Source organism: Tiliqua scincoides, chromosome 1, assembly GCF_035046505.1.
Source record: "Tiliqua scincoides isolate rTilSci1 chromosome 1, rTilSci1.hap2, whole genome shotgun sequence".
Taxonomy (NCBI): Eukaryota; Metazoa; Chordata; class Lepidosauria; order Squamata; family Scincidae; genus Tiliqua; species Tiliqua scincoides.
In genome coordinates, this window is record NC_089821.1 from 98,068,694 (window position 1) to 98,082,101 (window position 13,408).

Sequence of the window (13,408 nt, forward strand, 5' to 3'; positions counted from 1 at the left end):
TATATTGATATATGATTGCCTGCACCTTCCAACGGTGTGTTTTTTTGTGTATGTTTATTTATATTTGTTGTTTGTTTTTATTTTGGAAGATAATAAAAAAAAATTATTTTTTTTTAAATTGTATGTATGACATTAACCCAGAACACACAAAAATATTTTCACATTTTAGAGTTGCATTTTCTCTGGTGTAGAGTTGACCCTTATACCATTAGTTGAGCCTATTTCCCATGTGTTTATCATCTGTGTATGCTGAAAATGAGAGCAACAATTGCCAGGGCCGCAAATTTCAGATCTGTGTCGCTGTTCAGTTCTTGTTTCTCCCCTGCCCCCTAGGTTTGCATCTTCCAAGAATGTCCTCTGTGGCTGATGACATGCCATGGGGGGGGGGCGCGTGGTGGAAGCTGGGTAATTAAATGTTGCTGTGCTCACATTGTGACACAAAAGCAGTTGCGTAGGCCATTTCTATGTAATCCCATTGGCTTCCATCTCAGGAGGGCAAAGAGCACATGAGGCTTCTCTTTTATTCAGATCTTGAGATTGACAATGGCCTCCAAATCTCCTCTAGTGTGCAATCTCTCTGGACTATGCCCCTCTCTCCCCCCACTCCTACTCCCACCCCCACCCCCGAGTATGACCCCACTTAGGAAACATGGCAATTTGCCCCCAACCTTAGCCAAGCAGAGACAAAATTACTGCTGTTTGGGAACAGGAGGTGCTCTTTGCAAACACTTTCACCGACTGGAAGATGTGACCCACTCTTAGAGTGATGGGGGAAGGGTCTGTGGGACCGGGGGAGGGCCTGATGGGAATATGGAAGTAGGCTTTGACCAGCTCTATTGACACTAGTAGTTAGTTCATTCGACTGTTGCTAGTGATCATGCAATCTCCATTTGAGTCACTATATCTTCACTGATCCGCTTCAGGTCCCAAATTGCCCTGGTGTCCCCACTGGGACAATGAAGAAGTGAGAACAGACCCCTCTGATTTGGGGGGACAGGTTAGATGTGTCTTATATTCCAATGATGCTCTCGCAACAGTAATCAAAATGAAGAACTCCCATTTTGTTCAGCTCCTGCCTTACACATCATTCCTGCTACTTATTGCCCAGAAGCCAGGAATCCATACCCACCATTCATTTTGGGCAGTCATCCTTACTGCCAGGGAAAAAAAACAACACACACATTAGCCTGCACAGCTATATAACTTAAGAGGCATTTTGCCATGCCATCTCCTTCTTGGTTGTTTATAAGCTTTGTTGTATGAAAACTAGTCTTCAAGATATGCAGGGCTGTAAAACTGCTCCGGTTTGCTTAGGGAATAAACCTTGGACTTTGGAACCTAGAAAGATATGTTTGCCTGGCCTCTTGAAAATAACGGCATATTGATTTCCCTTACAAGACACAGTACTTATTGGCGCATTTGTTTGGGAAAGTAGTTTGCTAGTGGTCAGTTTTCAGCAAGCATGCTTTGCCCCTGCACAAGGATCTGGGAGGGGCAGTTTACATGTAGCCCTTCCCAGTGTTGGCACTTGCAAAGAACAGAGAGGAAAAAAGGAGGCAGGCGTTTGACCACATAACATGACCTCAGCAGAAACACCACCAGCGTTAGGCACAAGCTCCTGGGCAGGAGGAGGTGGGACTATTGTATGGGAGTGTCAATCACTTCGGTCACCACTGATTGGCAACCACTATAAAAGCCTCTCCTAAAGGTGAGCTTGGGTGACCTCACTGCAATACGCTGAAAAAAGCTACTGTGATGGTGGGGAGGCCAAGAGATTTGTGAACAGAAGTCTAGGCATGCTCACTTCAGTGATCCAGACTGAAATCAAGACAACAATACTGGCTGGAAGTTTACTACAAAGTAGGCCTGCATATTTGGGAACAAGGGCAAATGGGCAAGTATTCAAAATCATTTTAAGGTAGCTTTAGTTAATCTCATCAAGATAACTTCCAACACACCTTGGAATCAAGGGATGAAATCTGGTTGGATGAAAGCTTTCTCAAAGAGAATCTGAGCTTCCAAACTTTGCAAACTAGTTTTATAAATTAATACACAGTGGTCTACATTTATTTGTATTAGTACCTTACTATATTTTTTAATAATTAGACAGCAGGAGTGCAAGAATCTAACCATCAGGTTGTCACTAGCGTCTTTAAAACAGACTGGTCAGCCATACCAAAAATCTTACATTTGTAAGTCAGCAAAAATCCTTTCAGTACATTAAAAGTGTGAAGTACAATCCAGAAGGATTTTAAAAGCAGAAGTATTTTTTCATTTGGTAGGAGTGTTTTGCAATTTTAGAGATTGCAATATCCAGCTAACGTAAATAGTATGATGGGGAAAATGGGTCAAGTCTGTCAGTCAGAAAACAATTTCTCCCTCCTCTTCATTTTGCAACTCTTGAACATGGCACTCTGGCAGTCTGCACATTAGCACTGTATTTATTTGCAAAAATAATAAAATAAAAATAAAATTTCAACTTTCAGTTTCCTTCATTTATTATTGCCATTTTCTAATCATGAAGCTAATGCAACAGATGCATGCAAAACAAATCAATACACCTTTGTCATGTGGTGACCAGGTCATGATTAATGTCCCACCTTATTAAGTGCAACTAGAGATGCTACCAGCTTTTGAAAATGGGATGGCTTGAAATGGTGGAGTGTCACTCCTGCCCCATCACCTCAAAGCAATTATGAGCAGACCCCAAACATAGTATGGCAGTTCCAGCCTAGCATATAATGGGATTGCTCACCAGCTCCCATCTTTTTTGAAGCAAAATCTAACTTTGCAAAGAGGTGGAGGGAACGTCTGCTTAGAAGCATTCAGACCTAATGAATGAGGCCTACGAAACCTTTGACATCACCAACCAGTATGCCTAGAAATTGGGCAACTTGCTAAAATCACAAGCTATAATTGTCATGTACAGTATTTGGTTTACGCTAATGGCCATACTTTCTTGCAGGGGCCTGTAAATAAAGGAGGCTAGTAAAGTATAATTTAGGAACCTTGGTGTTGTAGCTGGTGTTGTAGCTAAAACATGGATTTTTTCCCCCACAAAGTTTGTTCTGGGTGATCTTAAAAGCAAATCCTATTCATATTTAGAGGAATTAAGAACTAATGAACACAAATTTACTTCCAAGTGACTGTGCCAAGTTGTAGCCCTAAACAACATTCTTCTGTTCCTTTATTAACATTCAACATGTATGTACACAGCCAGCAGGGCGATTGAACTATGGCTGGAAAGACCCAAATTCAAATCTCTGTTCAGTCATGAAACTCACTGGGTGACCATGGGCCAGCTGCCATCTTTCAGTCTAACCCTGTTTCACAAGGTTATTGTGAGGATAAAATAGGAATGGAGGAGAAGAGAGCCATGGATAACTCAATGAGCTCCTTGGAAAAAGAATAAGAATGCATTCTTAAACACAGTGCTACATTTGACTTTTTTTCCCTACAAAATGGAAAACTGGGTTGTGCACAGCAATAGTATGAAAAGGTAGCTGAAATTAACGTGATAAAGAAGTGTTGGTAAAAGAAGAAAAACTGCAAGCCCACTCACCTCTATAACACAATCATCATGATGGATGACAGAGTCCGTGCTTAATATACAATTTCGGTTTGCACACCTTTCCTTATTGTTGGAATTTCTTGGGAGAAATTTAATCAATACAGCTATTAAATAGATACAACTTAAAATTCAATATACACCAGCATCAAGGCCTAGATGTCGCTGCACCAGCTTCTGAATAGCCCACCTCAATTCAATGCCAACCTCAAAAAAACCTAGTGCAGGTTGGGCATCCCTTATCCACAATTCCAAAATAGAGTATTCCAACATATGAAAATTTTTTGAGCACCAGCATGACTTGAAAACTCTTGCCTAAATAAAATCAAACTTTTCATACACAAAATCAGTAAAAATATTGTATAAAATTACCTTCAAGCTATATGTATAAGGGGTACATGAAACATAAATGAATTTTGTGTTTAGACTTGGGCCCCAAGATTTATCACTGTGTGTGTGTGTGCGCATGTACACACACACACACAAAATGATACACACACACACACACACACACACACACACACACACACACACAAATTCTGAAATATGGAAAAATCAAATATCCTAAATGCTTCCGGTCCTAAGTACCTTGAATAAGGGATTCCCAACCTGTAGTAGATGTACTGCTGCTTCTACCATCAAGAAAGCAACAGGACTGCACTAGTAGTAAAATATATATATTTGCCTAAAAGCAACCTGGAACACCCATCAGTCATTACAATTGCTAGCTTTCCAAGAATACAGCATCAGAACAGCTTGTGTTTCTTCGACATTTAAAAAACACTTTCTGTGATAAGATCAGCAGGAAGGTTATATGCTGGGACAAGAACTAATTATTAGACATTCACAAATGAAGAATTTAAAACATTTCTCAAATAATTCCATGTGTACTTTCACATCAAAGAATCATACCAAACACATCAAAAATTAAAAGTTTATTGCAGCAAAAGCCACTTTTCCCCATGGAAAGGTTCATTATGATTCATCTGACAGTTTAGAAGGGTAATTTTTCCTCATTTTCTTTCTTCAGTTTGGCTAACTTTTCACCAAACAATTTTAACACAATTGATTTGAGCAAGCCATCAGCCTCCAAGAAAATACTAAGCTGAATCTTCAAACCCATGAAAATATCAGAAACAAAGGGCCCATCGTGTCCAACATTCCAGCACTGATGCAGCCACAATGCAGTCTCAAGGTTAGGGATCAAACATTCCCTTACCTTGAGGAGGTCTCTGTGACTGCACCCCCACTGCAGGATGCAGTGCACGCCCTGTTGGCACCGTTGCATCAGTGCTGGAAAGTTGGATAGGATTCGGTCCACAATATAGAAAACTCAGCTTTCTATGGATTTCTTCCAGCACTAATCATACCAGAGTGGGTGTGCTACAGTGACATGCAGTGAAGTGAATGGCTGGTGAGGCAGAAGCACTTGTGTTGCTCTGCAAGGCATTCTGGGAGCTACCTGGAAGTTGCAGCACCCGTGCAGAGGGTGGAGCTCTATAGAAGGAGAGATTAGAGCAGCTGCAGGTGAACATCCAGCCTCCCCTGTGATAATGCAACCACTCAAAAACTGGGTTAAGAGTATGCACTCACAGGGAATCACATTGTGCACATGCAGCTCTAGACCAGCAGCTGCAAGAGCTCAACCCCACCCCTGCGATCACACAACCCCTCAGAAAGGAGGACGTTGAGCCTATTTTCCCTGGAGCATAGGAGGGTCTGCCTCCCCTGCCCATACATCTCTGGTGTCATTAACTCAGACTAGATTCAAACTTATGATAGAAAAACAACTGGTGCTCTGCTGAGTCTGAACCACTTCAGGTGAATTATTTGCATGACTGAATTCACCTATGTTTAAAAAAATATCTCTGCACCAGAGTATCTAGTAGAATACCAGAATGAAGTCTTTGAGCTAGTTTTCCAAGCACAAGGGGTTATTCATGTGGGAGTTATTCATTCCAACATGGGACCAAGTCATGTTACCTTTGAAGCTTGGATCCCCATGGCAGGATTCCACACTACAGAAGGTCCCATTTGTAATGTCCAGATTCACAGAACATGGGGGGCAACAAATCATGACCTAACAACCTAATTTGACATGAGGATTTCGTCTGCATTCAGTGGCAGCAACAGTGTTTCACAAACTAATGAATTTTCTTGCATTTTCTTCCCCTGAAGTACTGTTGCTGAAATGCATAGGAGATCATATGGGGCAAAATCAAAGTCATTCTGCTAGTTCTGTCTTGTTTATCACACTTGATTCAACACAGAAGCTCATTCAGCTTGTTTCTTGGCAAGCTTCTAGCATTTTGATGGTTCAAAGAGATACAGAGCAACTACTGTTACATTCAACACACTTAGCTTTTTACTAGGAGGTTCCATAGGAAGGACAGCTGTGTAAGGCAAGGCATGGCAACGCACTGAGATAAAACAGTTTACTTAGGAAACTCAAATTATTATTTTTAAAAAAGAACACATGGCAAGAACAGCATGATCCAATTTGTTCACACATCATACAACAATTCATGTCACCTTGAGGTCATGGCTCTGACATGGACCCTCTGGTGAGGAATTACTCTGATGTTGCTCAGTGATGTCCCATCTGCCACACTGGTCTGTTGGCATTGCGTCTGACTTGCAAACACAGCACTGGATGGGAACCACATACAAATATATGCTGGTGGTGCAAATTGTGTGGCATTTAGGAGGCACTGACTGAACTTGGGGAGACTTTCTCCTGCTTGACTTGAAAATATTCTATTTCATTTATACAAACAACTGCTAAATACAAAAATAAAAAAGCTTCCCCAGATAGAATTTAAATGCATATTACATATAGCTTTAAAAAAATGCACCTTCCCATAGCATCCATAACCTATCCTTTGACCACCTTCCTCTGCAGCTCCCCTCCTCTAGATCAATAAGGTACTAGATGTGGCAGCATTTGGGTAATGGCTTTATATTTAGATATAGATATATTTATATATATAAATGTTCTGCATATTTTGAACTGAAAATATATGTTACAGACCACAAGCATATAAAATGTGAAGCACTTAAAAAGGCGATTAAAATGTGTAATTGATAATACATGGAAGGAGAGGGAAGAAGGGCTGTTTCAGGTTATACCATGTTACAAAAGAAACATTGGTAAGAAATGATAGAAGTCACAAAAATAAGCTTTAACTGTATGCACTTTCCTCAGTTTTCTTAAAACTGTCAAGTGCACTAGTAATAAATAAAATCTGCAAGTTTCCTTATAAACAACAGTTCCTAGTGTCCAGCATTATTGTAAACAGTACACGTATGTAAAATGCAACTTACAAAATAATAATAATAAAATAATAATAATAATAAACATGAGCGTGTCAGTTACAGATTCATTTTCCCAAATTGATTTCCTACTATTCAAAAAACACAGATCAATGAGTACATAGCCAATCCTATTTTTGGCAAGATGTCTTTAAAATTAAAACAGTAACAGTGCAAGTAAGGAATGCAAAGAATCCCTAGTGCAATAAAGAAGAGAAGTACAGGCAATATTGCTGATTAAAATTGACCAATGGGTTTCTCTCAGGAGCCACAAGAAGACACTTTACCTTTTGTTTCTTTTCATGAAATAAAAAAGTAATTAAAAGCCATGGTTTTAATGCCTCAATTTTGTCTTCAGATGTTTCAGTCTTTCTTCCATAGGCCACCACAGATCCAGCATCAAGTCTTTATAGATTGGCCATTTGAAAGATGCCATGACAGTCACCGATTAAGGCTCATATGGTTCTACTTCCACTCAAATAGCTGGTTAGGTAAACAATTTTGCCTATGTATGAATCCACTTGGGACTGAATCCTAGAATTCATCAAACTGTACTCCTGTGCTGGACAGAAGCCTTTATGTCTTGTCAGCATCATGTGTTGCTATCAACAGTCAGCTTTGAGTTTATCTAAGGAATTATCAATTTTGGCCAAGGTCTTTTTGATACGCAGAGCTGTTAATCTTGCTGAGGGATTATGATACCAGCATTCTTTCATTAACTTGGCAAGGGAAGTTAATGTCTGAAAAGACAAAAAAAAATATATATTCAGAACCAGATGTTTTTGAAGGATTGCTATTATCAATCTGGTATCCAGATCCTTCATCCAGGTATCTTTCACTTTACAAGAATGAGAATTAGTCCCTGCCTCAAGAGGCTTACAGTCTACTCTACACTAACATGGGGAGACAACAGAGAAAGGGGGGGGGTGGAGATTGTCAATTTCATGAACTCCAACTATGCCTGAAATGAGTCAATACAGATCTCAAATTGGGGTTAAAGGAGCATAACTAACAAGCAGTTCTAAACCATGGTTTGCCTGTACATTTGGAAGCTGAAATTATTCTAAATTATGGTTACTGCAGTTTGTTACATTGAGAACTGAGCTGTAATTTGTTCTTCTGAAACTTTCCAGGCTCATTCACATAGTGAGCAACATGGGGTCTTTTTAAGATAGTTCACCACTCAGTTCTCATTTTTGGTGGTTTTCACTGAGCAGAAAAACATGATCTGTTCCGTCTGGACAGACAAATGGCTTTCTCAATGGGCCAGTCTCAATGAGGACACATTTCAGGCAGCTACCATGTTAATATTATATTCAGAGGTTGGTTTATAAAACAAACAGCCCAATTTTACACTTATACCATGGGAAACTGGCAGATGCAGGTTCCCCCTTTGCAATGGTTCAGACTCCTGAAAAGCTGTGCCTGTCGCAAAAGGCACTCTGACAGTGCGTGAAGCTGCACACTGCTGAAGGAAAGGCCTGTACCTTCCCACCCCCGTTGTCAGAGGTTCCACTACTCACCAGAGGAGGGAAGATGACAGAAGTGGAAGGGGTGGCAGGAGAGTGGAACAGGGGTGGGGAGGAGTCCTGGGTGGTAGGCAGGATCAGCGATGTCAGTGTTGCCAATATCCTAATCCTCTTACAGGTCCAAATCCTGCAGTATAGGTCAACACTGATCTGCACCAGCAAAACAGCTGTGGTAGGTCTGAGTTGACCCACCTGCACCGCAGAGGCTTACGCCAGGGTAAGGGAATGATTGTTCCCTAACCTAGAGGAGACCTCCTAGACTGCCCCCCCACCTCCATAGAATGCAACAGTCGCTATTTTGGCACCGCTGCATCAATGGGTAGTGAGGAGGATAGAATTGGGCCCAAAATTTATGTACAATTTTGCTTCACTTCCTAAAAATGTATGATCTCATATGGCTGGCATCTATAAGCAGGACACAAATATTCCAGCAGGTGCTTCAGAAGGTGACCCAAGATGGAGCTTTGGCAGCTTATTGGAGAGGTAAGGACTTGTAAAGGGAACCTTGCTGGAAAAGCAGGTGCCTAGCCTTTCAAAGGAGGAAGTGAAAGGGATTGTCAAGTACAGTTAATATGGGAAATGACCCAGGCCACTTATGGGCCAGGGTGGAAATAAATGGGAAAGGTTTGTTTAGGAGTCCAAGGTTTTCACAGGAGAGGGAAAAGAAAGACTCCAAAATGGAAAAATGTAAGAGAGGTAAGCTTCAAGCTGGTACTAAATGAAACATATTCTTGTCACAAAGCTTGATGCACTTGAAACAGACAGCTGCAGGTGGTTTCCCAGAAGCCTCTCTTATGAAGAGGAAAAGAAGAAACTCCTTTGCCTCTGAAAAAGATTTTATTTGAAACCTGTTGGGCTTAAACTTCTGGATAAGTAATAGCTTGAGGCTTGCTTCTCTTGTTCCTTTTTCCAGTCTGAGGGTCTACCTGTATGCTTCACACAAATGCCATTTTTAAAATGAAGACCCATTTGGGGATGAATTTAAACCAGGTAAGTTGACAGGAAAAAGATCCACTTCAGCAAATTCAGACCCATGGCTTTCCCAAAAGCTTGTTTGACTGACTTATCCTATTACGAGGGGAACTTAGCTCTGAGGAACAGTACATGGGGAAAATTGTTAAGCACCTCCTCCTGCTACATTTCCACTTAAAGCTTTCATGCTAAAAACCAGAACTGGATCTCAATAACACAGTTTTCAAGGAATGAATAGTTTTTTAAAATACATCTTACACACATTTACATAAGTTATCATTTGCTCTTGGGATTTGTCGGGTTGAACATTTACTTAAAATTGTTATCAAAACTCTATCAGGGAGATTTTCAGAAGGACAATGTTGGGGGGGGGGGAGAAGGGGTTTGTTTGCACAAGGGAGGCAAATCTTTAAAATCCTTTTCAAATACTCAGTATTTTAGCAGATAGGAACTTTGCTTGCAGGACTTTTTCATCCCTCACATGGCTGTGAGCCAGTATTAACTAAACCGATATCTTCAGGAGATATATCAGTCCAATTTCAAAATACAGGTCAGTGGACTCATTTTAACATCAAGTAGGGAAAGGCTGGTGACAGAGACCTGAACCTTCTCTTGCCTTGCCTTACTTGCCCAAATTTCTTTTTGAGCCAGGAAGTGAGCCAGGCTGGGAAAAGGTACCTTGAGTGTGGACTGCAAGGAGGTACGATGGGAGAGGGTTCAACTCTCTGTACCCACTTATCCCTTTTCTTGGTAAAATCAGATTCAGCAACTGTCTCTTTACAGGTGAATGGGGCAGATGCTTAACTAAGCTGGCTGAATGCATGTAAAATTTGTAAGGTACTTTGATATGAAAATCTTGAACAGCACATGCATATATATAGGTGGCAGGACATTACGAGCCAGTAAACTTACAGGGTCTGAAAACCATCTGTTGGGAATGTTTGGCCTTTGCTGATCCACGCAGAGTACTTTTCTCATATCTTCAAAACTGGGGTCATTAGGAACTACATCATAGAAGGGCGGTTTGTAATCTTCCACAATACCTATAACAAAAAATAAAAAGATCCTATTTGTACTGATATATTTGAGAATGTTCATTTGCAAGACAAAGTTCGGTGGATTACTAGTTTGCACTGCCACTTGGCCAATGCCAAGTAATTGTGACATCTCACCGACATTATGAAATGAAATCCTAACAGCACAATACGATTAAGACATTTATCAAAACTATTGTCCCTGTGGGCAAAGAACGCAGTTCTTTATTCTGTAAACAAAACACAAACACATATGAACAAGAAGGCAAGAGACAAATCAACTCATCAGGATGAAGGGCCTTAGTAAATAGGCTGGAGAAAGAACTTAGGAGTTATATGAACAATTTCATGTTTTAGGCTGCCTAAACCCAAAATGGACTACACAGGGACCTGGGTAAGATACACAGTGTGGCGAGACAGAAATTTAGAAAGCACTAGAACTACCTCTATGGACAATCATCCATAATAGCTGGAAGCATGGTGGTGGAACACTGGTTGCTAATATGAGGTTAATTTTGCAGCATGCTCTTTAAGCACAGAAGCACCCCATTCAGACTTAAAGCAAGCCAGGTGTTTTGGATGTGCACACACCAAGTCTCAGTTGCCTACATAGGATATTCTCAAAGGGGGTATCAAAATGGTAAAGTCAATGAGCCTCCAAGTCTATGTCTTCTATTTATCAAATTAAATTTGAGAGGAAATAGCTCTCCAAGAATTCCAGAATGTCAATATTTCCAAGGAATTCAACATTTAGACTGCAATTTTATCCTTTGCAAAATCTGGCAAACTTCAGTCCCATGGGATGCATTACAGTTAATTATTGACCATGGATTTTTCCAAGCTATTGTCTTTTTGAGAGAAGTGCTCCTAAAAATGAGAGTGTGCTGGATCCTTCATCTAAAGAGCATGAAATGTAAAGAAAAGGACTTGGCATGTTGGGATTTGGTGACGCTCTTTTACATAATTCAGGTTCTCAACTCACTATTTGTTCTGTATAAGAAACTATTTGACCAACCAGGGTCAATGGAGATACAATTCATGAATCTTTCAGCATACATTTACCTATTTGCACTGGACAGATTTTGCAGTTGAAAGAACAAACCTCTTTTCATTTTAGGGATAGGGGAAGAAGGAAAAAGCTGCATTTCCCAACTAAATCTGGATATCTGCATGTCTATAAACACAAGATACCACTTTGGGGGGGACGGGGACCAGTGACATAAGACTAAAATATTGCTGCAAACAATAAATTCCATATTAATCCCTTCTAGTTGCTGCATTCCACTTTCCCAATTTTTTATATCAATTCCTTTATTGGGAATGATGGCTCATCTCATTTTTTTAATGAAACAGCTGTGTCCTTGAGCCTGCTAGGACGGGTGATTAATGTAAATACAATACCCAAGGACAGAAACCTGGCAAGAGCTCATGGTGACCCCTGGTGGCCCCAGCTGCAGCTCCAACCAACAGCAGAGCCGTGCATGCAATATGGATGAAGTTTCTGCCAGGTCACAGAGTTCATATCTGCCAATACTCACATCCAGCTGCCAGGTCCAATAGAACACAGGCTTCACTATATGTTTTTTTCTGCCCAAGTTTCCCTCACCCTGTCCCAATTCACTGTTTCCAGAAGCTCTCCTGCTTCTCATGGTTTAGTACTTTTGCCAAGTATAGAAGGTACTTGATACAGCTTGAATAAATTCAGAATTATTATACAACTTTGATTTGGATCAAAGTTTCTGAAGCGCATTCAAATATCTTTTTGCTTAGATTGGGCACGGAGAATACACCATTCTTAGTCTTCTGCATCTGCACTGGCTTCTAATATTTTCCAGGATCAATTCAAAGCATCTGTTACTACTTATAAAGATCTAAATGGCCTGGGCCCAGCACCCCTTCAGCAATGCCCCCTTTCATATGTTTCCCCCTTGTCCTCTTCAAGCCTCTGGTGCTGAGGCCTTGATCTATGCATCCTCTTGTAGGAAACATACACTAATGCACAGAGCAAAATCATCTCAGTTGAAGCACCAACACAATGGAAAAGTTTCCCTGAAGAGGGCCATGAGACCTCCTAACTGTGTTCAGCATCTATTTTCCAAGGCATTTCAGTTAATGATTACAATTCTTTATTCTGCCAGCCCAGAACGATTGGCTGTACCTGCTGCTTTTCATTTTTGCTATTTTTATGGTTGTTGTTGAGCTGGTTTAACACAATTCATTTGGGGTTTGCTGCAATCATGTTATCTTCTGGTACACTGCCTTGAGCATTTATTGAAAGGTGACTAATACATTTCTTTTTTTAAAGAAAACAAAACAAAAATTTGATTTTTTTCAAACAAAAATCGTTGTTCCCTCCCTGAATAACCCTCGCATTACTTTGATGTATGGCTTTCAGTTTTAAACCAGTAGAAGATTTACATTGATACATTTATGGACCTATTTTAAATTTTTCTATTGACTGAAATACAGTAGAAGAAGCAGTTGTCTGCCTTTTACTCTAATAAGTTCTTTAAAAAAAATTAACAAAGCCAAAGTGTTATGGGTCCTAAGGGAGTACTCTGGCTCCAAAGCTACTGAAGAAAGCCAGCAAGGCACCATAACCTCTGATCTACACTGTCATAACACTGTCATAATGAACTCTGACATCCTTTTCTTCTATACCACAAGAAAAAAAATGCATGATTTTAAAGAGGAAAGGTCCATGAAGACATACAATATAATCCGTAAAATGAATAATAAACTGAGTTTAAGGGCCAACTTTTTATGACCTAGATAATTCCTGTAGGCAAACTGCTGTTCTTGATAATTGTCAAGATTTCTACCTGGTTCACTGGACTGTTTAAATATCTTCCTCTGTGCTTTGAACAGCCCGCTCCACACAAGGGAAAGGAGGAACAAGGCCAGTCTTGAAAGCATTATAGAGTAGGGGTTCTGAGCATTAGCAGAACCTACCAATCAGAGCCCACCCCCCAACAACTGGTCAGACAGTGAAG

At 40.4% G+C, this 13,408-nt stretch overlaps 1 protein-coding gene across 3 annotated transcripts in view; it reads right to left on the minus strand.

The window, feature by feature from the left end:
- Window positions 1-4,488: 4,488 nt before the first annotated feature.
- ACVR1 (activin A receptor type 1) overlaps window positions 4,489-13,408 on the minus strand; it is a 141,620-nt gene continuing 132,700 nt past the window's right edge. For all 3 annotated transcript variants that reach the window (XM_066612013.1, XM_066612012.1, XM_066612010.1), the window contains exons 9-10: window positions 10,294-10,424; window positions 4,489-7,620 (exon numbers count right to left, since the gene is read on the minus strand). In XM_066612013.1, coding sequence (XP_066468110.1) covers window positions 7,486-7,620; window positions 10,294-10,424 — 266 coding nt within the window. In that variant the 3' untranslated portion in view covers window positions 4,489-7,485. The remainder of the gene's footprint in view (window positions 7,621-10,293; window positions 10,425-13,408) is intronic.